This window comes from Sciurus carolinensis, chromosome 12 (genome assembly GCF_902686445.1).
Source record: "Sciurus carolinensis chromosome 12, mSciCar1.2, whole genome shotgun sequence".
Taxonomy (NCBI): Eukaryota; Metazoa; Chordata; class Mammalia; order Rodentia; family Sciuridae; genus Sciurus; species Sciurus carolinensis.
The window spans coordinates 50,498,909-50,520,020 of NC_062224.1; the positions used below are offsets into that span (position 1 = coordinate 50,498,909).

The window sequence follows — 21,112 nt, forward strand, 5'->3', positions numbered from 1 at the left end:
TTTAGACACAACATACAATATTTTTCCTAACCCCTGTTAAAACCCACAGTCTCAGATCAGAACCTGGGTCTGTCAACTCACTGCCTCCTTATCTAGTCATGGGGAACCTCGCCCCACTCCAGCTTGGATTCTTCCAGCTCCATGGCTCTTAGGCAAACATCAGAACCACAGAGATTGCCAGGCCTCCCTCCAGAGCCTCTACAAGGTCTGGGTAAGATGAGATGAGTGCCTCTCCAACCAGTGGCCTGGTATGCCGTTGCTGCTGGTCCAGGGTCAAAACTTTGAGAGCCACTCTGCTGGCTAAAGAAGAGATAAAAGCTGGAGGTGAGCATGTTGCTCAGGACCACGGAACCCAGGTCTCCCCACTTGCAACCTGTGTCCTGGTCCATCTGCCTGGGCCCCTCATATCTATCCGGCAACCTCCAGGGGCACCAAGCAACACCTACTAGCAGCTATCCATGAGGTTGTGCCAAGAGCCCCACGTCTTAAGATGAAACTGACATTATGGGACCATCGGGAATGAAATCTAAGCATCTTTAAGACTAAAAGGCAATAAATCTCTATTACTGCCATCAGGTTGCCATTTATCATCAATTCTGTGGGACTGAAAAGAAGTTACAAAACATCTTCCTGCCAAATCCACCCTGCCCCTAATATATAAGCATCTTTCTTCTAAGATATTTAAGTGATTTTCAAATGCTTAATAATATAGTGGAGGGGCCCCAGGCGAGGGCATTTAGGAGTTGATAGAAGTAGCTAAGGTACCTGCAGGATGGCTCTGGTTTGCCTTTCACCCCCAAACCCCTTTCTGATCTGCCTTGCTAAGCAGGAAGAAACACCAGGTGAGGAGAAGACCCCCAGACTAGGCCAGGTGCATGTCAGCCTCTTCCCAGCCCTGCAAGTTGAAGCCTGAAAACCTGTCCTTTAATGCCAAGGCTTCTTGGGGATGCTCCACACCCACCACCATCCCATGACTTAAGAGAAACAATGGGGACAATGGAGGGAGGACCACAAACAGGAAGCAGTCCATCCATGCACAAAGGGAATTTCTCCATCCTGTCCTCCCTCATGCTGTGGCTGCTGCCAGCTCCTGCTGCCCCTCCTGCTTTCCTTGCTGGGAGGAGGAAGCCTGCCCTTGGAGAGCCTTTGGCAGTCCCATCTGGAAGGGACCAATTTCACATCCCCCACAGTGGGGAAGTGCAACCCCTGGCCTGAGAATCCAAGAGGCTGGCTAGGGTCCTACCCTTGCTTTCTGTCCTGTCTGTCCTGTCTGTCCTCCTGCCCACAATGTGGTCCCACAGACAGCACAGGCCCACATGCTTCCTGCTGACACTCAGCCCTGATTTTAAGTATTCACCTGACCTTCCATTGCTTCCTTCAGAAAATGAGACACAGACTACCCAGTATCCAAATTGATAAACTGTTTCTTCTCCTTCCCCTCCTAATTAAATGGTGTCTAATAATTGTTCCGTAAAAGCACTCTGAGAACCTAGTCACCATTTGAAAATCCTCTCTCCCCACCCGCCCTAGGGAGCAACTGCCAGTAGGCACTCAATATGCAGTTCTTGGAATGAGACATTGGAGGGTAGCACTGCAAGTCCTGTATGCTGCACACTGAGTCTCCATGTGCCCAGAGCGCATGGTGCTGTCTGCCTTGCTGAGGGCTCTCCTGTGATTTGCCACCAACATTCTCCCTCCCCTGTACAGTGAACCTTTGTCACACACTCTTAGGCCTCTCAGGTTTTTTCCTGTCAGATCAGGTCCTGTTGCAGTAGCATCCACCCTCATGGTCTTTGGTGCACCCCTTTCCTTTACCAGACCATGAGTAACTGAGCCATGTAACAGCCTTGTAATATTTCTATGGTGTAAACATTTTCTCCAGCTCCCAAACTATGCTAGGTATTGTACACAGCATTTAAAAAATCAAGCCCTTCCTGCCAGGAGGATGCATACTGCTGATGGATGCAAAACAGAGAAGGTATTTCCACACTACTAGAAATCGTTAAAGGTGATTTTCCTATTTAAGTGTATGTAATTATTGTAATCACCTTTAAAATTACTGGGAAGTCCAGTCCTTGGTGTCTGAGGCCTCAAATGCTACAGAAATGAAGAAATACCATTGCTATCTTCTATTTATTTATTTTTAATCATTCTACTGTCTTTCCTATTTTCATTCCCCCCTTCCCTTCATTACCCATTGTCTAATCCACTTAACTTCTATTTTTCCTCTACCCCCTCCTTATTGTGTGTCAGCATCCACATCTTATTTCATTTAGCATGATAGTCTTCAGGTCCATCCATTTACTGGCAAAAGTCATAAAGTCATTCTTTCTTATGGCTAAGTAATATTCCATTGTGTATATATATATACCACATTTTATTTATCCATTTATCTGCTGAAGGGCACCTAGGTTAGTTCCACATCTTAATTATTGTGAATATGACTGCTATAAACATTGATGTGTCTGCATCACTATAGTATGCTAATTTTAAGTCCTTTGGGTATATACTAGGAATGGGATAACTGGGTCAAATAGTTGTTCCACTCCATGTTTTCTGAGGAGATCTCCATACTGCTTTCCAGAGTGGTTGCACCAATTTGCAGTATCAGCAGCAATGTATGAGTGTGCCTTTCCCCCCACATCCTTGTCAACATTTATTGTTACTTGTATTCTTTATAATTGGTATTCTTACTGGAGATGGAATCTCAGTATAGTTTTAATTTGCATTTCTCTAATTGCTAGAGATGTTGAAAATTTTTTCAACATCTCTAAATTTTTTACCATTTGTATTTCTTCTGTGCAGTTGTGTGTGTGTGTGTGTGTGTGTGTGTGTGTGTGTGTGTGTGTGTTTTGTTTTGGTGTTAAGTTTTTTGGGTTCTTTATATATCCTGGAGATTAGTGCTCTGAAGTGCTGAAGTGCAGGTGGCAAAGATTTTCTCTCTCTCCACATTCTTGATTGTTTCCTTTGCTGTGAAGAAGCTTTTTAGTTTGATACCATCATTGCTCTCTTCTAAAGAAGTCAGAAGACTGTGCTTACTAATGCCCTGAACCATAGGCTACTATTTCAAAAAGAAAAGGTCAACATAGTTGAATGATTAATTAAGTTTGGGGCCAGCACACACAGTCCTGTCGTTGTGAGATGTAGGGTTCTCCCATGGGACACCTGTAGGCCTGTGTCCCAGCAGAGAGCCCCAGAGGTGGTGAACCAACCGAGTGTAAGCTGTGGGCCTCTGTTGGGATGAACCCACTTGTGTAGGGGCTCACACAAATCATCCAGTTGATGATGGGTGAGGGGGAGAAGACAGGGGGCAGAGCCTAGATAATTCCTACACGTTTGTAGCTGCTCTGTTCCTTACTTTCACTCATATGTGTTTCCAGTAACAAATTTTTAGAAGGTTCAGATATAGTTTGAGAGGACAAGTATGAATTCACACCACTTGGTTTAGATGTTTTCAGAGTTTGTTTATTTTTTTAAAGGACCTGAGATACTTCTAGTGGGATCTTTTAGAGAGCTATTGCTCCTTCACTTCCCCCATTATTTGAAATCTCAGCAAAGAGGAGGGAAGAGAAGGAAGAACCAAAAAAACTGCCTTTGTAGGGGTAGCAGAGCTTGTCTGAAAGTGGGAGAGTCTGGGATTTGCTCCAAGCATTGTTTCAGGGATTTGCCTCCCAGAACAAGTGGGACTTAGTAGATTCGTAGGATCACCAAGCTGTGTTTTTGCTCTCAGGCCATTTAAAGAAAACAGCGTACACCTGCTTAGACTCTACCCAGTGTTCTGCAGGGCCCTGCAACTTGTTGCATTAACCACCCAAACAAAAGGTGTTACTGTGCATCTTGTCTTAAGCAGAAGGCTGAGACCACTGTTGGCTTCTGGAATAGAAATACAGGGGCATAAACTACCCATGGCCTACAAAACAAAGTAACATGTTCTGTTTATAAATAGGAGTTTGGCTCTGCGGTCAGTGAGATGACAATTGAATCATCTTCCTTGTCATCAGCAGGATTGTGAAGGATGGATGGATCCATGTGGTGATGGATCTTTAGTTTAAAAAAAAAGAGAGAGAGAGAGAGAGAAGAAAACCTGCAGTCTGCTATTGCACCCCAGTTCCAGCACTTTCCGTTCTGGGAGAAAACACGTGCTCAGCACAGGCCCCAGCCTTGCCTGGGATCGGTCCATGTTCATTACTCAACTATTCGCACATTCTCATTCTCTGAAAGTAAGCACTTCCTTCCATTGTGAGAAAGTTTATTAATAACTAATGTAACAATGAGGATGCCAGCTATCTGACATCTCTCCATACAGAGAGGTGATCTGATAGGCGTCTGCCAGCTTTGTGCTCATAGCTCAAAATGCGCTTGCCCAGCACTGGTGTAAATCACACGATGGTTTTTGTTTTGTTTTTCTTTTTGCTCCTGCTCTGTCTCCTTCCTGTATCTTTTTCTGGCCTTTTAAAGTTCCCCCAGCACCAGTGGCCTGTTGCCTCTTCTTTTAGGTCTAACAATGAGCAGGATTCCAGGGGCCTTAATTTTGGTCATGACCTCAACTCTGCCACTGGGCACAGTCCACCAGGCAGTGCCAAGGGAATTGGGCTGCCAGCATGTGTTTATGCTGGACTGTGTAACAGTGAGGCCTGGGAAAGCTCTTTCTGTGGGATGGAGTTTCTGGACTCATTTGAGCAGGACTGGCTTGAGTTAAAATTGAGGAGACGGAACAGTTGCCCCTTCTCCTCCTATTTTAGAAAAAAACAAAATTAAAAATTGATAAAGTCCCTTATACAGCTGTATTTATGCTAGTAAAGGAATTTTTGTCTACTAAAGAGAACTGAAACACAATGACAATATGTTATCTAAATGAACAACTTTCTGATGAAGAGATTTTAAACGGTGGAGAAGAAATCTCACTATTACCTCAGGGGCATTTCTCTGTTCCCATTGAAGCACACTCTCTGTTTGAGTTCCCCTTTGCTGGGAGTATAGAATGCATATCACTGAGATTTGCAGTTTATGTACAAACTTTCATATTGTAATAGAATAACAATCCTGGAGTCAGAAAGGTCAGCTCCTTGTTTCCTAGTGTAAGAAATGGAAACTGTATGAGCTGCAGTTATTTCAGTTAGACATTTTACTCAATGCTGTTAATTTCTAAAATTGACTATTCAGTTCTTCGTGTTTCTTTGTCTCCGTCTCCCACCCCCTTCTCCCCTAAATGTCCTTTTAAATGACACATTTGTACTTTTTACCCTTGGTGAAGTGCCACTGAGGTATGGACTCTCCCTAGAGAATAAAGCTATCCCAGAGACTCCCAGCTGCCATCAAAATGTGCTTGCCTTTGAAACAGTTTTGATTTCAGCACTCTCTGAATTATTTTATTTCTAAAATGCCTAAGTCTGATGGAAAGTTTCCCAAGCATGCATTTTTCATGTTAAAAATCACATTGAATTCACTGAGACAGTCCCCAGAGCTACCTCGTGGATCCTGCCATCTGCAATGTGGCATTATTTCACAGGGTCTCCTAGGAATCTTTGATGTAAGGAATTGATCCTTGAGGATTTGTCAGGGAAATAAATATCTCTTTATCATAAAGGAGAGTTCAAACCTTTTCCCCATATTTATTCCTGGGTATCTGCCAAAATTTTCCCTTACAGCTTTTATGGATCTGGTGGGAATATGCTGTCTTCATTTTTTTTTTCTCTTTTTAATTTTTTCCCCTAAAGGCCTAAACAAACAGATCGTCATTTCTTCCCTAACTTTGAGGATAACAGATTTCTTGCTTTTGGGGGACACTGTTTGTTTGGAATTTCCCCTCCTTCCAGAGAGGAAAACACCCCTTCTGCTCTCTGGAATCAGAGGGCTGGTTGTCAGCATCCCGTCTGAAAAACACATGAACCAGTTCCTGACCATGGCCTCCTCAGCAGGATGCACACTCATATCCGGTGCCGAGTTGCCCACCTGGGATATTTGGAATGACTGGATCAGATTCTCCATTGCAGCTGAATGAGGAGACCCTTCCATGTGTTGGCTACCAAGAAGAGAGCTGCTGTTGCTGCCGGTGTCCCTCCACATCTGGCCGCTCCATATGCAGCTGCCCAGTGGCCTGACCTCTGGGTTCCCAGCTGGAAAATGGGAAACCAACAGGGACACAGTCAGTGACTCCAAGGTCCCCAGTAAGGTCACAGTGTCAGCTAGTTCTCTCAAAGATTTCCAGATTCTTTCTGAAAATGACTTTCTGACTTTGACCAAATCACTCAGTCCCTCGCTGGCCATGTTGGGAGAGCAGTTCTCTTCTTTATGGTTAGCTCACTTTCTCCTTGTTGGCCAGATTGTTTCTTTAAATTCTTTGGATTAGGATTGAAATGTGATCATAAAATAGTCAAAGTCAGAACATACTATTTTCAGTCTTAACCATCATTCAAATAGATTCTTACCAACTAGGAGGACAGGTTTGCTGCTGTGATCCCATGTCAGTTTCCCTGGCAGCAAATTGGAGAGAGGCTTCACCTCAGAGAGTAGGGTGCAATCTGCAATCCAGCCTGATCATCCAGTTGGCTCAAGGGCTGTGGGTTCCTTCCCTGCAACAGTATGCAGCTTTGCTTGTCTTCTGCCTCCTCCTGGTAGGAATTACCTGAGGTTTGGAAGCATGGCTGCTCTTCCTGTCTCCCCCATACCACCTGTACATGAAGGTGCTCCAGAGATTTCTGTGCTTTATTGACACATCTAGAGAGCACTCCATCTTCTCCTACATCTTGATCCATGCAGTACTACAGAAAGAACCTAGGTTCAGGAAGCAGATGTAATGGCTTGCTACCCCTTGTTACCATGGCAACCCAGCAATGGCCAAGGCAGAAAGTCACCCTCATGGAGTTTCCATTAGAGGGATAAAACAGACCACACAGCCAGATTGAAATCCTGGTTCTGCCTCCCTGTCCCCCACACCCGGCCGCCCTGTGACCTTCCCTATGAACAAGGACCATGTTTCTGTGATGATCAATGAAGTGTTGCATATAGGACACTCCTGCTTAGGAGTTCTGGAAAAGCACCTCTTGAGCTTTACGAATCAATAGGGCCACGGTGGTTGTGTGCCAGTATTCCACGTTTCCTTGCTTATCCACCCAGTGTTTTTCACCTTTTCCATTATGGGGCTCTCTGGAATTGGTGCACCAACTCCTCATAAAAGCCAGGAACACATTTTAATAAAAATAACTGCTAATATTCATGTAGCACTTCATATGTTCTGAACTCTCTTCTAAGCATCTTCCAAGTGTTATCTTTTAATTCTCCCAACTTTTGAAAAAGTTTTGTTTTCATCTCCATCTTACCAGGGAGGAAACTGGGACTTAGAGAGGTCATGTGACCTGCCCAGATCCTGGAGCTGTGAGAAACGTGTGGGAACACACACCTGGAACTGTTAACCCTAAGCCATGGACTGCAGACTTCTGTCTTAGGAGGATTCAATGCCAGTATGTTTTCCAAAGAATATTCAGAACTCTTTTCTATGAATTTGAGTGTTGCTTGATGCAAAGTGTTCATGCATTAGTTATGTTTTTCAAAAACATTCCTGGGCTCCTGCACCAATTTGGTCAACCTTTTCCAAGCAGCTCTTGGCTACTGGTTTTTTAATCTATGAATTTTGAAATCTGACTCTTCAGTACAGTAAAGATGTTCCATCCACCTTTCAAAGTCATTATTCTATGTGCGTGTGTGTGCGTGTGCGTGTGCATGTATGGTGCTGGGGGTTGAATCCAGGGCCTCATACATGCTAGGTAAGCACTCTACCATTTAGCTACATCCCCAGCCCTTCATTAATCTTAGAGACAACTCAGATTAAACTCTGTTTAGCATTCAAGTTTACAAATATTTGCTTTGGCCTGCTTATAAGTGAAAGAAGTAAATCCTTTAGTCACTGGTTGATAATTACACATGCCCCTGGAGGCTACAGCAGTAACTGAAATGAGAACAGAGTTGGCAGAATGCTCATCTTTCCTAGAGGTTTGGGTGGCAAAGTAAAATGGCTAGTGTCAAAAAGGGACTCCGGAGTAATTTGTTTATTAAGTAGTAGGTTCTTCATGTTTGGGCAAATTTTGAAAATTAGTCGGTTGAGCATTTAAATTTTTTTTTTCTTAGTTGTAGATAGACACAATACCTTTGTTTTATTTAGTTATTTTTATGTGGTGCTGAGGATCAAACCCAGTGCCTCACTCATGCTAGGCAAGTGCACTACCACTGAGCTATAACCCCAACCCCCAGTTGAGCATTTTATAGCCGGAAACATGATAACCCTGAGAGGTTAGTAACTGCAAGACTTCACAACCTTGAGGGCTGGGATTGTGGCTCAGTGGTAGAACACTAGCCTGGCACATGTGAGGCACTGGATTTGATCCTCAGCACCACATAAAAAAATAAAATAAAATAAAGATATTGTGTCCATCTACAACTAAAAAATAAAAATATAAAAAAGTACTTTACGATGTTTAGTAACAGATATGTGGTGAAAACCCAACTGTCTTTTCTACAAGTCTTTGTCCCTCTCAAAGAGATCAGAATTGTATCATGTGTCATTTCTAAGGGGCTAAAATTAGAGCCTTAGGGGAGGGCGCATGCGTGTGTTGCAGTAACTGGCAGTGGATGGAGCATGGGAACACAGAGCTTCCTTCCATTCCCCAAGTCCAGGTGGGATTTGAAATTGCATCTAGAACCATTTTCTGTGGGCTCTTGAAAGTTTTGCTTGTGAGACTCCCACTGACCTGAGCCCTGAGGCTCCTTCCTGTTTCTTCCTAGAGCCATCTATCAGTTGGGGGATCTAAGGTGGCCAGCCACAGAATGACTCTCTGCCCTCTGGGTCCTGCCTAAGTTACTGGCTTCTTTCCTTCTTCCTGTTAGACCAGCAGTCTCATTGAGGGAAGTCTAGGAGGCGTCTGTGGAGGAGGTGGAGCCTGGTCAGCATCACAGCAGTGTGGGCTTCTGTGGATGCCCTTTGAACTCTCTCTGTGGAATTGTTACTGGGCAGTTGACCACTTCTACTCATGGTGGCCATGTGTGCCTAGTGGCAGGACACCACCCTCAGACTCAGATTACATAGGCTCTGACATAGAGCAATAATGAGCCCTCAGAGACCTTGACTCAGAACAGTGGATTTCCTTTCAAGACAGAAGGTAATGTCACATCTTTTCAAATGCATTCTGACAACCCACTCCTGAGACACATTTATGTGGAGTTGCTCTAGTTTCATGGATGTGGAGACCCCAAGAACCCCTGAATCTCCTTGACTTCATCCCCACCTTCATCTGCCGCAGCCCAAGGCATATCTGCAAACCCAGGGGCTCAAAAAACATAGTTTAAAAATACCGTCTACACTTGTATTACTCCTTTCTACAGGTGAGCTCTGGAGCCCAAGTTCTCCACTGAATTGCAATGAAGTCCTTTTCTTTGACCAGTCCCTCCTTGAGCAAGGAGGAAGTAGTTTCAGTGATTTCTCTAATTCTACTACTGGTATGTGTGTGAGGTGTGTGCTAAATGTACACTAAGTGGTGGGTTTACCTATCTCAGGCACCGTGCTAAGAGCTACATATGTATTATCTCACTTGGCCTTTACTACAAATTCTGGAGGGCGGGTAACTTGCCGAAGGGTCACACATCTAGTGAATAGCTTAGACTTCATCAAGTCCAGCTCTGTTTTACCCTCTCCTCAACCATTCAGTAACCACCAAAATGGAAACCTCACAACCAGGGCTGGCTGGCTCAGTTGCTTCACAGGGATTTCACTTAGTACTCAGGCTCTGTATCCCTCCTGAAGGAATTTCCAGGCTAAAGGTGTGCAACAGAGCCAGCCAGCATTAGTCCTGCCAGCTACATACAGAGGACTCTGGAACCATTTAGCCTGCCAAGGCTCTCTTGCCCATCTTGTGTGGGTTTGGTAGTGCAGCTGATCATTATTAATAATAACAATCTAGGTAGCATTAATGAACCCTGTAACTCAAGGCCAATTCATAACTAATCCCATAACTAGAGACCCAGCATCCAAAAATGGTGTGCTTTCCTTCCCAGAATTTAATGTTGTTATGATTTTTGCCATTCTTGAACATAGTTAATTCTTAGATTTGACTTAATAAATCATCATTTCCTATTGAGAGGTTAGGCACGGGTGAAAGGGAAAACAATGAATTTTTCACTTGAGCTAGAAATCCTTTAATCTTCTTGGACCCAAGTTTCCCCAGGCCTGTTTTTTAAATTTGAAATCTGACTTCCTTCCCAGTATTATTTTACATTCTTAATAATTTTTTAGATGATGGAACAGAGAGTACCTCATTAAATCTTCCTGTGTCTTCAGATGGGATTGGTGACTATTACTAAGAGAACCAGATTAGGATTTATAATGATTTAGGCATGTTGCTTTAGGTGGATATAGACTGGAGAGAGTTTAGTGCTGATAAGCACAGGCCAGTTGACTTATGGAGGTAGAAAAACAGACCCATTTCAAACAGGGAGCCTGCAATAGTATCCAGTGATGTGTTACATGAGTGTGACACTGTGTGGATTTAGTATATGAGAACCATGAGGTAATGGAGTCTCTCACTCAGTGAGGATCAGCTTTTGCTTGAATTTGCTATTGAATATGGAAACCTGCAACTAAAACATGTCAAAATCCAGGAGTGGGTTACAAACCTAATTCAAAGCTTGGAAAGCAGCTTTATTAAAGGGACAACTTACTGGCAGTCTTTTTTTTTTTTTAACTAAGATGGGTCACAATTTAAGTGTAGCACCTAAGTATATGATGGACCATGCTTACTTGTTTATTGAAACATATTTATTTGCTTCTGTAGAGCAATAAGGATGGAATGTTCCTACAGTGATAGATCTTCTCAATTTCAAGCTCAAAATGGCTGGGGAAGGAAAAAGACGGAGTCCAAGTTAGAGTCAAAATGTACTTAGACATTGAGAGTTCTTCATTCTTAGGGGTGTGAGAGTCTAGAAGCTTGGTTAACTGGGGGAATTTGGGTGAGTTTCCTGCTTGGGGACTTTAAACAAAAGAATTAATATATTTTGGGGGACAGTTTGATTAGCATTGATATCTGATGCAAAGAGCATAGAAGTCCTTTCCAGCCTTATGATTCTGCACCATTGAATCAGTCATTAATTCTGGAAATTCTGATTGGATCATTCTCAATTCTGTCATCTGGTTGCTGAACTATCCAAAAATTCTGTTGTTTCATATGGAGATATAATTCCTACCCTCCACCCCAATCCTGCTGGAATTGCATTGATTATATTTTTTACTTCATGATGAATTGATATCTTTAAAAACATCAACCTTCCAATCCATGACCACAGTATGTATATTTATTTAGGTCTCCATTTCTTCCCAGTAGTGTATTATAATTTTCACTTGAGAGATTTTTCTCATCTTTATTTAGGTTAATGTCTAAGCATTTGAGGTGGTTTGATGCTATTGTCAATAACATGATCTGAACTCTTAAATCCATACCCAATAACACAAGTCCATTTCTAATAGTTCTGCTCACCGTGGGCAGAAGAAGAAGAATATTCATCAGTTCATCCTTTTCCAAGGAAGAAAAGTTCAAATAGCCTCATTGCAGGAAACCTATATCAGAACCCTACATCACAGCCCAGAAATTATTCTTTTGGTCTAACTAAATTCTCTTGTTGGTATTTTAACTTATTTTCCTTTTGTTTGGTTCATATTTTGCCTTCTATAAAGGTTTCATGTCCAGCAGCCTGCTCTTTGAATTATCACACAGATATTCCATCTAGGAAAGCTTGTAAAAATATGTATAACTTCTAGTAGGAAGGAATTTGCTTGTGACACAGTATTAAGTTAAAAAAAAAAAGATAAAATTCTAGTTTCATTTTTTTAAATATATGTGCTTAGAAAAAAGGGTCAAAAGAAAATGCATAATAGTGGTTATTGCTGGCTGATGAGTTTACCTGCTATTTTTTATACCTGTCTACATTTTCAAAATGTTTGATAAATAGGCATGATCTTTGAACTAAGCAAAAAATAATTAAATAACAATAAATTAAAATCAGCATTTTTTAAGTGAACAAAATAAAATTTAAAACAGAAAATTAGTGACTTAAACTTTACTTTCCCCCTTCATTGTGTAAAGTGTATTAAAATTTGCTAGTAAGATTAAAACAGGTGTGTAACATATCTGAAGATAATTGAGAAAGACAAACTTCTTCAGGGAGTCAACTTTCCTGCCAGGCCTCTGACTAGTTATATATTCCATGCACTGCTGGAATCCACTCCTGAGGCGTGGAACTCGGAGCACCTGTTTTATTTCCGACTCCCTTGATTCCTGGGGTAAATCCCATATCCACAGCGTGGGCTCCGGTTAAATTCATTAGTGGTCCAGATGTGTGTCCCCCTGTCAGCTGGCCTAGTAACCCTGCTGTTTATTGACAGGTTCTCAGGAATCAGATAGCTCTCAGTCAGCCAAGAAAGACATGCTGGCCGCCTTGAAATCCAGGCAGGAGGCTCTGGAGGAAACACTGCGCCAGAGGCTGGAGGAACTGAAGAGGCTCTGTCTCCGGGAAGCTGTAAGAGTTAAAAATCTGTGTTGTCTGGAACATCATTGCTCTTAAGTATGGACAGAAGGCAAAAGTGGGGACATGCGGAGAGCCGCCCAAGGAGGGCTTGTGCCCATGTTTGAAACATCCACCCCCAACGATGAGCTTTGTCAGAAACAGCTAGAACATGTGGAGGGGACACCATCAACAGTCAGGCTGGCGTTGGCAGACACCACCAGGGGCCAAGTGAACAGTCATGCTAATAGTCCCTTCTCCCTTGCATGGCACACCTCAGTTTATAAAGCCCTTCCTCATGTGACATTACCTTATTGAATATAATGGCTTTCCACCACCTTCCAAAAAGGTTATGTTTGGATTTATTTGTCCAGGCCCCTGTGCTTCTCTTGAGGATATTTCGAATTTGTCTTTGGACATCATGAAGCATCATTGAGGGTCCATAGGGAAACCAGGATGTCCCTTGAGATGTACGGTATTCCTCTTGAAGCCCCGTGATCTGCTGTTTAACTCTTTTATTTTTAAAACTCAGCTATTAGCCCAGTGATATGTTTAAATTCTATGTACAGCAGTGTCCCCTCAAGCCTCTGTCTATGCTAGTGCCAATTTTCGGAAGCATGTCCACTTTTGTATTTGTTGAAGCTTTCAACTCTACCTTAAGAGATGGTGGAGACAGTTAGTCATGACTCTCTGCCAGCAGAGTATGAGACTTCCTTGTAAAGCATAATACACATTGCTGGGCACGTGTATGTGCAAAGGCTTGCACATGGACACCGTGTGGGGGGTGCTGTTCTAGGAGTGCTTGTGCTCTACATAACTTGACAAAGAGATCTGTTGGTAAACAGTTCAGAACAGGAAGTATAAAGAGGTTCCCAAATGAAGTCTCAGAGACTTAGTGTTCCCTTCCCCCAAATAATAATGCCTTGCAGCAGGAAGAATGAAACCAGGGCCACAGAGTGAGATCACATTACACTTCAGCTTGGCTTAATTACGGTCTGGATGGATTTAAACCGGAGCCTGCTCAAAGCAGAACCACATTAGCACAAATCCATTGCAAATCTTAGGAAAGCACTTGGCCTGTTTGGGGGAATGTGCTATGTGATACTGTTAATATTAGCAACATTTTTATAAAGAATATGCTGGAATGATTGAAAAATATGGGTTTTGGTGTCTGCCTTTAATAATTTGTAAAGCCTTGTTTTGTTTTTAAAAAAGGGAAATTCCCCTCAGCCCAGCAGGGAGTCCATATTCGAAAATGTAAGAAAAGTGTCAGGGCAAGGTTCCTGTGCTATTCAGGTCTCACTGTCTCTCCTAAAAACAAGCAAAATAAGAAAAACAAAGCTTCCACTTTTTATGTTTATTTAAAACATAACTCAAGCGGATGAAAGCCCAACAGGAAGTCAGTGTACGGTCCTTCGGCCACCACACCAGTCTCTTGATGCATCTATAGAAAAGGGCTGGGGGCTTCCTGCTGGCTCCTGGGCCTATTCACATAGGTCTCCCCCTCAGCTCAAGCCTTGGGAGGAACTGTTTGACCTTAGGGAGCAGGACAACCAGAATGAAGTAGACTGGGAGCTTTTGGCAGAATATAAAAAAAGGAACCAAGCCTTAAATTACTGCTCCGCCATGCGGCTCTGGTTACGAATGAAATCAGATTAAATATCTGGAGAATCAAGACCTTGACTCCTGTACCTTTAAGCAGATGGTGAAAAATCAGTAGTCTCATTTTAAAAATATATTTTAAAACCACAAACACTTTAGAGTTATAAATCCATGGCAATGTTAACGACTTTCCCCTCCCTTTTATAAGTTTCAAGGTACAAAAAAGAAAGTCCTAACAATGTAAATCCCACAGAAGGTTGTATTATTTATAGGTAGACTTTGAGGAGAGCAGATGAAAAAAGTTGCTGAATAAACATATATAAGTAGTTGGGAGATATTTGAGCCACATTTTTTTAAAAAAGAGAACAGAGGAGAACGTTGCAGAGTGGTTCATACTTGAATAGTTGGCCATTGTGCTCTGAAAGGCCTATAATGAGGAATGAAGAGTCCAAGGGATTGATTTGGGCTTTCCCACCACTGGACTGTCAGGCCTGGGCTGCCCAGCACAAAAGCTGTTTGTGTGGGTGATAGGCATCCTGAGAAGTCACTTATGGGCTCCTCTTTATCAGCAGCACCCAGAGCCTTGGTGCAGCATCTGCATTGGTTTGGGGCTGCAAAGCCGGAGCTGGGCTTTGCCTGGACGTGCCCACTTTGCCATCAAAGGAACACAGTAGTTCCTCTGCCTTCTCCCATCTCTGCAAGTGACTTCTTGAAGCTTCTGCCTGGCCTCCACTGCATAGGGGAGGTCACTTGCTGACTCCAGCTGATCTTTATTCAGCCCAGGTGTAACATACTAACAGAGCCTAATTCTAATCCTGAATTGTGCCTCAGATCCCCAACTTTGATTTGGGATCCCTCTTACTGAGGGACTGGCAACTAAATCCATTGTAACCCACAACAATTTCCAGAGCCCAAAATACACACATACAGATTTACTTAGTAGCCTAATAAAAAACATTAGATTATCAGTTTCTACTAAAACTCTTAATGGAGTATAGGTGTGTCTTAGCCTGTTTCTTGAGTACCTGGCCTGAGTGGAATAATAATGCTCCATAGTCAGTCTTTAAATGAGTAATAATGCACTTTTCTGGAACTGTCCATGTAGATACTGCTCCTCTTAAAAAAGAAAAGAAAAAAAAAAACTCATTTGAAAGAAATTTTAAACTTAGATCTGAAAGGAAATGTTTGACACAAGGGTAGTAGGGTATGAAAAGTTGTGTGACTGCTGCTTACTGACTGTGTCACCTCTCCTGTCACTTGGTGGGCATACTGGAGATGCTGGTGAGATTAGCAAATGAATGAAAGTGGAATATTATGAAAGTCAATAGAACTTTTATTTACTTGATAGAAATTGATTTGGGAAAAAAAATCTTCACAAATTATATCTATTCTATAAAGGAAGGGGGACTTGCAAAAATGTTCTAAAAGAGATAGAATTTCATATCATGGACTCTGGTTTGACATAGTGCTTAATACTCATGTTTGTGATCTGTGTCTTACAGTGTGTGTGTGTGTGTGTGTGTGTGTGTGTGTGTGTGCGTGCGCGCGCGCATGTCCCGAAAAGGAAACAAGGCTGTGCTCCACTCTGGCTTCTAATCACTCCATATGCCATTTCACATATGCAGGAGCTCACCGGCAAGCTGCCAGTTGAATATCCCCTGGATCCAGGGGAGGAACCGCCCATTGTTCGAAGAAGGATTGGCACAGCTTTCAAGCTGGATGAACAGAAAGTCCTGCCCAAAGGAGAGGTGCGTTCTTCCTTGCTGGTGTTGGGAGTTCCTCACATTGGTCTTATTTTTCCCATTAGCCAGGGGCTCCTAGGTTCTCAGTAACTGTTTCTTCATTGCTATACAAAACCAGCATCTTCCCTTTTGCCTTGACCTGAGTGAGCTGGTTAGTCGGTATGAGGCTCCCCGAGGTAGGATGAGTTTGCTTACCTTTAAACTTTGGATTTCTGTTCAAGTTGTTTGTTTACTGTAGACCTTTAGAAGGTGGCTTAGATAAATTTGGGGAGAACATTCCCATAGCAGCCATGTATACTTATCTTTTCAATGTTCTCCCAGCCTTTTGTTGCTCAAAGCCATGACTGATCTGATCTGATCTGTGGAGGAAAACACCAAAGAGGAAGGGAAACAGGTGGTGTCGTTTCATGAGCCAGGGAAAAGCAATGAGGGCATGCTTCATGTGGTCCTAATTCACTGGGTTGCTAAAATCACCACAAAAACATGAACAAGTCACTTGGTCTGTCCTGGCCTCACTTGCTGTGTTTGGACAAGCCTTATTTCAGTACATGTTTTTATCTTCTTTGAGCTGAACACTGATGGAGGCAGGGATCGGGAATTCAGAGTTAAGGAGAAAACAAAACCAAAACAAAAAAATGTCAAGTCTCCATCTAGGTAGTAGGTATCCAGCTTCAGTCCAAGAGAAATGAAAGGCCAGTTATACCTTCAAGCCTCAGGGTCATGTATCTTCCCAAGTTTACTCTGAATATAACCCTGAGAGAGACCAAGTGCCATGTTGGAGACACTCATGATCCCTAGGACACCTGGTGGACACACCTGAGTGCTTCATCCAAAATGAAAGCTCAACCAGGCCTCTCTCCTCTTCTGTAAAATGACATTCATAATGCCTATTTCCTTGGGTTGCTACTAAGATTAAATGAGATCATATATGAAAAACATGGCACTCAGTACTCAGTGTCTGCTTGGTGTTCAACCAATATCAGTTGCTCAAAATGGAGATGAAATGTCAGAGGAAAGGTGTGATTTAGGAGACCATCTGACCAGGTATATTTTTAAATCCTGGTGATCATTAGACTTACCTGAAGAACTTCACCTCCTCTTGGTGCTGGGCAGATACCTGGCACTTCAGCTTTAAAAAGGGAGTGCCCATACCCTAGTGGGCATCCCCTGGTCCCACTGTGGCTTTTCCCATTTGTCTGTAAAAGCTGACTTCAGTGCCCTGAGAACTCCCTGTGCATCATGTCTCCCTGACCTGTTCCCGCCCATTGTCTTTCCTAAACACATAACAGAAGCAGCAGACCTGGGGAGAGTTCCCCTGGGAAGGAAGAGACCCATCTTGGCTCTGTCATTGCTCCAGTTTCTCCTGGAAACATGCTTTGCTTTCCTGTTCCTATAACCATTTGCACAGAGTGGGCGTCCAGCCTTGTACTTGTCTTAGTTTAAGTGTCAAGATTTGTCCTGGGCTCCCACAAAACTCAGGGTCAGTGTCTTGGGCCAGGACTATTAACCACCTGGGAACAGCTGCTTGGTGGAGCCCAATTTCACAGAATGGTCTTTGTCCCCATTTCAAGGCCCCAGGCATGAGTCCATTTCTATATCCTCCCTCTGAGAGAACAAATGCAGCCAGCATTTGAAGGATTTGGAAGGAATTTCTTTCCCCTAAATAGTTCCGTTTGGCCTTCACCTTTTCCTCTCACTCCTGGTTCCTGCTCCCTTGAGGCTTCAATGCTCACAAGTAAATGAAATCAAGGGAGGAATGCTGTCCTTGGTGGAGGCCTCCAGCCTGGCGTGTTGCGCCCAGAAGCACGAGTGTTTTATTGGGCCACCAAATAGAAAAATTTGTTGATTCCAACAAACATGGCCATCTCCTCCTACTTGGTTAGATCAGTTCCTGTCAGACTTCAGTGTGACTCCAGGTTGCCAAGATTTGTGGTCTCCCCTGGCCACTGTGGGTATTGGGAGGAGTCACTGAGGCCTTGGTCAGGGGTTTATGAGGTATGAGTTAGAGAGTCCACCCCGCCTCTCTTGCAGACTCCTGGGTGCGCCCCAGGCTGCTGGACCCTGGACTAATGAGACAGTGAGCATCCCACTGTTCCAGATCTGAGTCTGAACATGTGCTGCTTACAGCTAGCTTTGGTTGGAGGGGATTCACTGGGGAAGAGAAGAAATAGAAAAACAGACAAACTGACACTTTGGGGGGATTCTGCATTCATCCCCAAGTGCTCACACATACATGCATGAGCAGCCTCCTCTCTGTTCCCCCAGCAGCTGGTGTACACACATCAGCAGAGGAGATGACTCGTCCATAGAGAGGCCAGCAGCAAACACTCTGTCCAGGGAACAGCATGTTTGGGTCTTTCAGCCATATCTGACATGCAGGACTTCATATCTCCCAGGACCAGAACTCTGGGGGAAACTCCTCCCAGCCAAAGGAAGAGATAGAGATGGGAGGGAGACAACAAGGAGGAGGAGACCCTGACAGTCATCCAAGGAGCTGGGAGAAAACTCACTCTGCCTTCACTCCCTGTCTGTGCCTCATGGAGGGTCCCATTATAGCCTGAGCATGGCCTCCATGAATAGATAGGTGTGAGGGGACCGCAGGACTTGCAAATACACCAAGTGGAATGTGTCCCAAGCTGGGGGTCATGGGGCGGGGCAGCGCTCAAATGTGTGAGACGGGCACATGTGGGCTAGTGGAAGTATGCACACATGTAAGCAAACCTCAGAGAAGAACGGCAGAACACTCTAGAAACAATGCTGCATCCTATGCCTCAAATGGGAAGGAAATGATAGCCAAATAGGCACAAAAGTTTGGTCTTCATGAACCTTGTTGAAGGCAGTGGAAAAGAAGCCAAGCAAGCCTTGGGGTGGGGCCTAGGCAAGGGGTGGGGAGAATGGGTGGCTCCCTGCTCAGCATCTCCGACAAGTGTCAGCCGTAGCTCTCCCTCCCACAGGAAGCTGAGTTGGAACGCCTGGAACGAGAGTTTGCAATTCAGTCCCAGATTACGGAGGCCGCCCGCCGCCTCGCCAGTGACCCCAACGTCAGCAAAAAACTGAAGAAACAAAGAAAAACCTCTTATCTGAATGCACTGAAGAAGCTGCAGGAGATTGAAAATGCAATCAACGAGAACCGTATCAAGTCTGGGAAAAAACCCACCCAGAGGGCTTCACTGGTCATAGACGGTCAGTGCCATCCCGGCTGCCCCTGCCCTGCTCCCATATGAGGTTTCTGTGAACCAGACAGCTGGTCCATTCGTGGTCTTAGGCCCAGCTCCCTGCATGGCCTAAGTGGTTTCTTAGCCATACTGTGCTTTATTGTCCACCTGTGAAATGATGTGACACCAAGTCACAGTGAGCAAGTGCACCCAGCTCCACAGATGAAAGGCATTGTACAAACAGCCTTATTCTCAACTAGTGATACCTCCCTATGGAGCCTGCAGCCATAAGGCAACACTTCAGCCCTCAGCGGGAGCTAAGTCCTACTGAATGTGCTAGCCCAAGCTGGCCCAGGCTCTGCCATTCTTAGGGACCCAACCACCTTCCCCAAATGTGGAAGGCAAGGTGAATGGGCAGTACCCAGCAGCAGGGTCTCCTGTATTCAAGCAGGCCTGCAGGCACGCTCCCCCTGCCAACTCTCTGCCCCCATCAAGCTGATTCAGTTCCAGGGACATTGACTTGGGAGGACTAAATTGTCCCCTCAGATTGTATAGAGCACCTTGAACTTCGATCAGGGTTGGGTGTTTGGGTGGCAGTGTTTGGTAAATTCTAGAAGGAAGTACTCAAAGAAACCCATCAACAAACATCAAGTCTCCCCAGTTGTAAAAGTCCCTTTTTTTAAATCAGAAAATTCTGGAAAATGTATGTTAACTATGCTTTCATAGTGTATGTATGTATGTTTATAATACTTCTGCTCACCAGGTGCAGCAGCACACATCTATAATACCAGTGGCTGGGGAGGCTGAGACAGGAGGACCACAAGTTCAAAACCAGCCTCAGCAACTTAGTGAGGCCCTGTCTCCAAATAAAATATAAAAATGGGGTGGGGTTATTGCTCAGTGATTAAGTGCCTCTGAGTTCAGTCCCTGGTAGCAGTACTACTACTACTACTAATAATAATAATAGTAATGAAATACTTCTGTTCTAGGTAGGTAGAAAGAAGAATAGGCTTCCAGGAGCTGGGGGCTGAGTGGGAGGAGAAGTCATTTCTTAATGGGTACTAGGTTTCAGATTGGAGATTTAAAATGCTATCCAATCAGAAGATGGTTGGTGGCAATGGTCACACAACAATGTGAATGTATTTAATGCCACTGGCTAAACAGTTAAAATGGTAAATCTCATGCAACTTACATTTTACCACAATTATATATATGTATCTTCAACCTAAAACTGCAGGCTTACTAGGGAAGCACTGATGTATTAGAGATTACAGAGGGCCAGAGTCAAGGCCCTCTGTCTCCTAGCTGTTCACATCCGTCAAATAATATGAAAACAATGAATTCCTAGTGGGAGAGGGAGGGAGGAGCTGACTATAAGAACTCTTTCTGCTCTAGGAAATTCAAAATGCCCATCCTTCCTGACCTTACCCTGCTGTCCTTGACCGGGACCATGTAACTTCCCTTCTGCTTCCTAACGGTCAGCCAGCCCTTCTCTGTCTTAGACTTCCTTAGAGACCTCCCTCTGCCCCCTTGAAGGCACTTAGGACTTTCCAGCTCAGCGGAAGCATCCAGCATCCCAACTGGGTAGGGCAGCTCAGGAATGACCGTCTCGCTGGGTGGCCACAGGAAAGCCTACAACTGCCTGAATGAGGGCTATTCTTTTAGGTCTGCTGACAGAATTGCTTTTTAAATCATTATCTCTGCCAACCCCTGTATCCTTTTGTCCACATTTACAGTCTTTTTTTTTTTCCCCTCCACAGTACTGAAGATTGAACCCAGGCACATTCTACCTCTGGGTTACATCCCCAGTCCTTTCTGTTTTTTGTTTGTTTTTTTGTTTTGTTTTTTGAGAAAGTGTCGCACTGAGTTGTCCAGGTTGGCCTGGAATTTGCAGTCCTCCTACTTCAGTGTCCCAAGTCACTGGGATTACAGGCATACTAGCAAGATAATTTCTTGCTCCTAGCAAGATAACTTACCTGCTGCTGAGGATTGAACCCAAGCCTTGGCACATGCTAGGAAATGGCTCCACCACTAAGCTATACCCCATGCTTTTTTTTTTTCTTTTTTAAG

The 21,112-nt window shown here is 43.9% G+C and overlaps 1 protein-coding gene across 5 annotated transcripts in view; it reads left to right on the plus strand.

The window, feature by feature from the left end:
* Frmd4a (FERM domain containing 4A) overlaps nucleotides 1–21,112 on the plus strand; it is a 420,775-nt gene that overhangs the window by 378,608 nt on the left and 21,055 nt on the right. For all 5 annotated transcript variants that reach the window (XM_047520300.1, XM_047520299.1, XM_047520298.1 and 2 more), the window contains exons 15-17: nucleotides 12,425–12,558; nucleotides 15,771–15,893; nucleotides 18,842–19,070. In XM_047520300.1, the coding sequence (XP_047376256.1) occupies nucleotides 12,425–12,558; nucleotides 15,771–15,893; nucleotides 18,842–19,070 (486 nt within the window). The remainder of the gene's footprint in view (nucleotides 1–12,424; nucleotides 12,559–15,770; nucleotides 15,894–18,841; nucleotides 19,071–21,112) is intronic.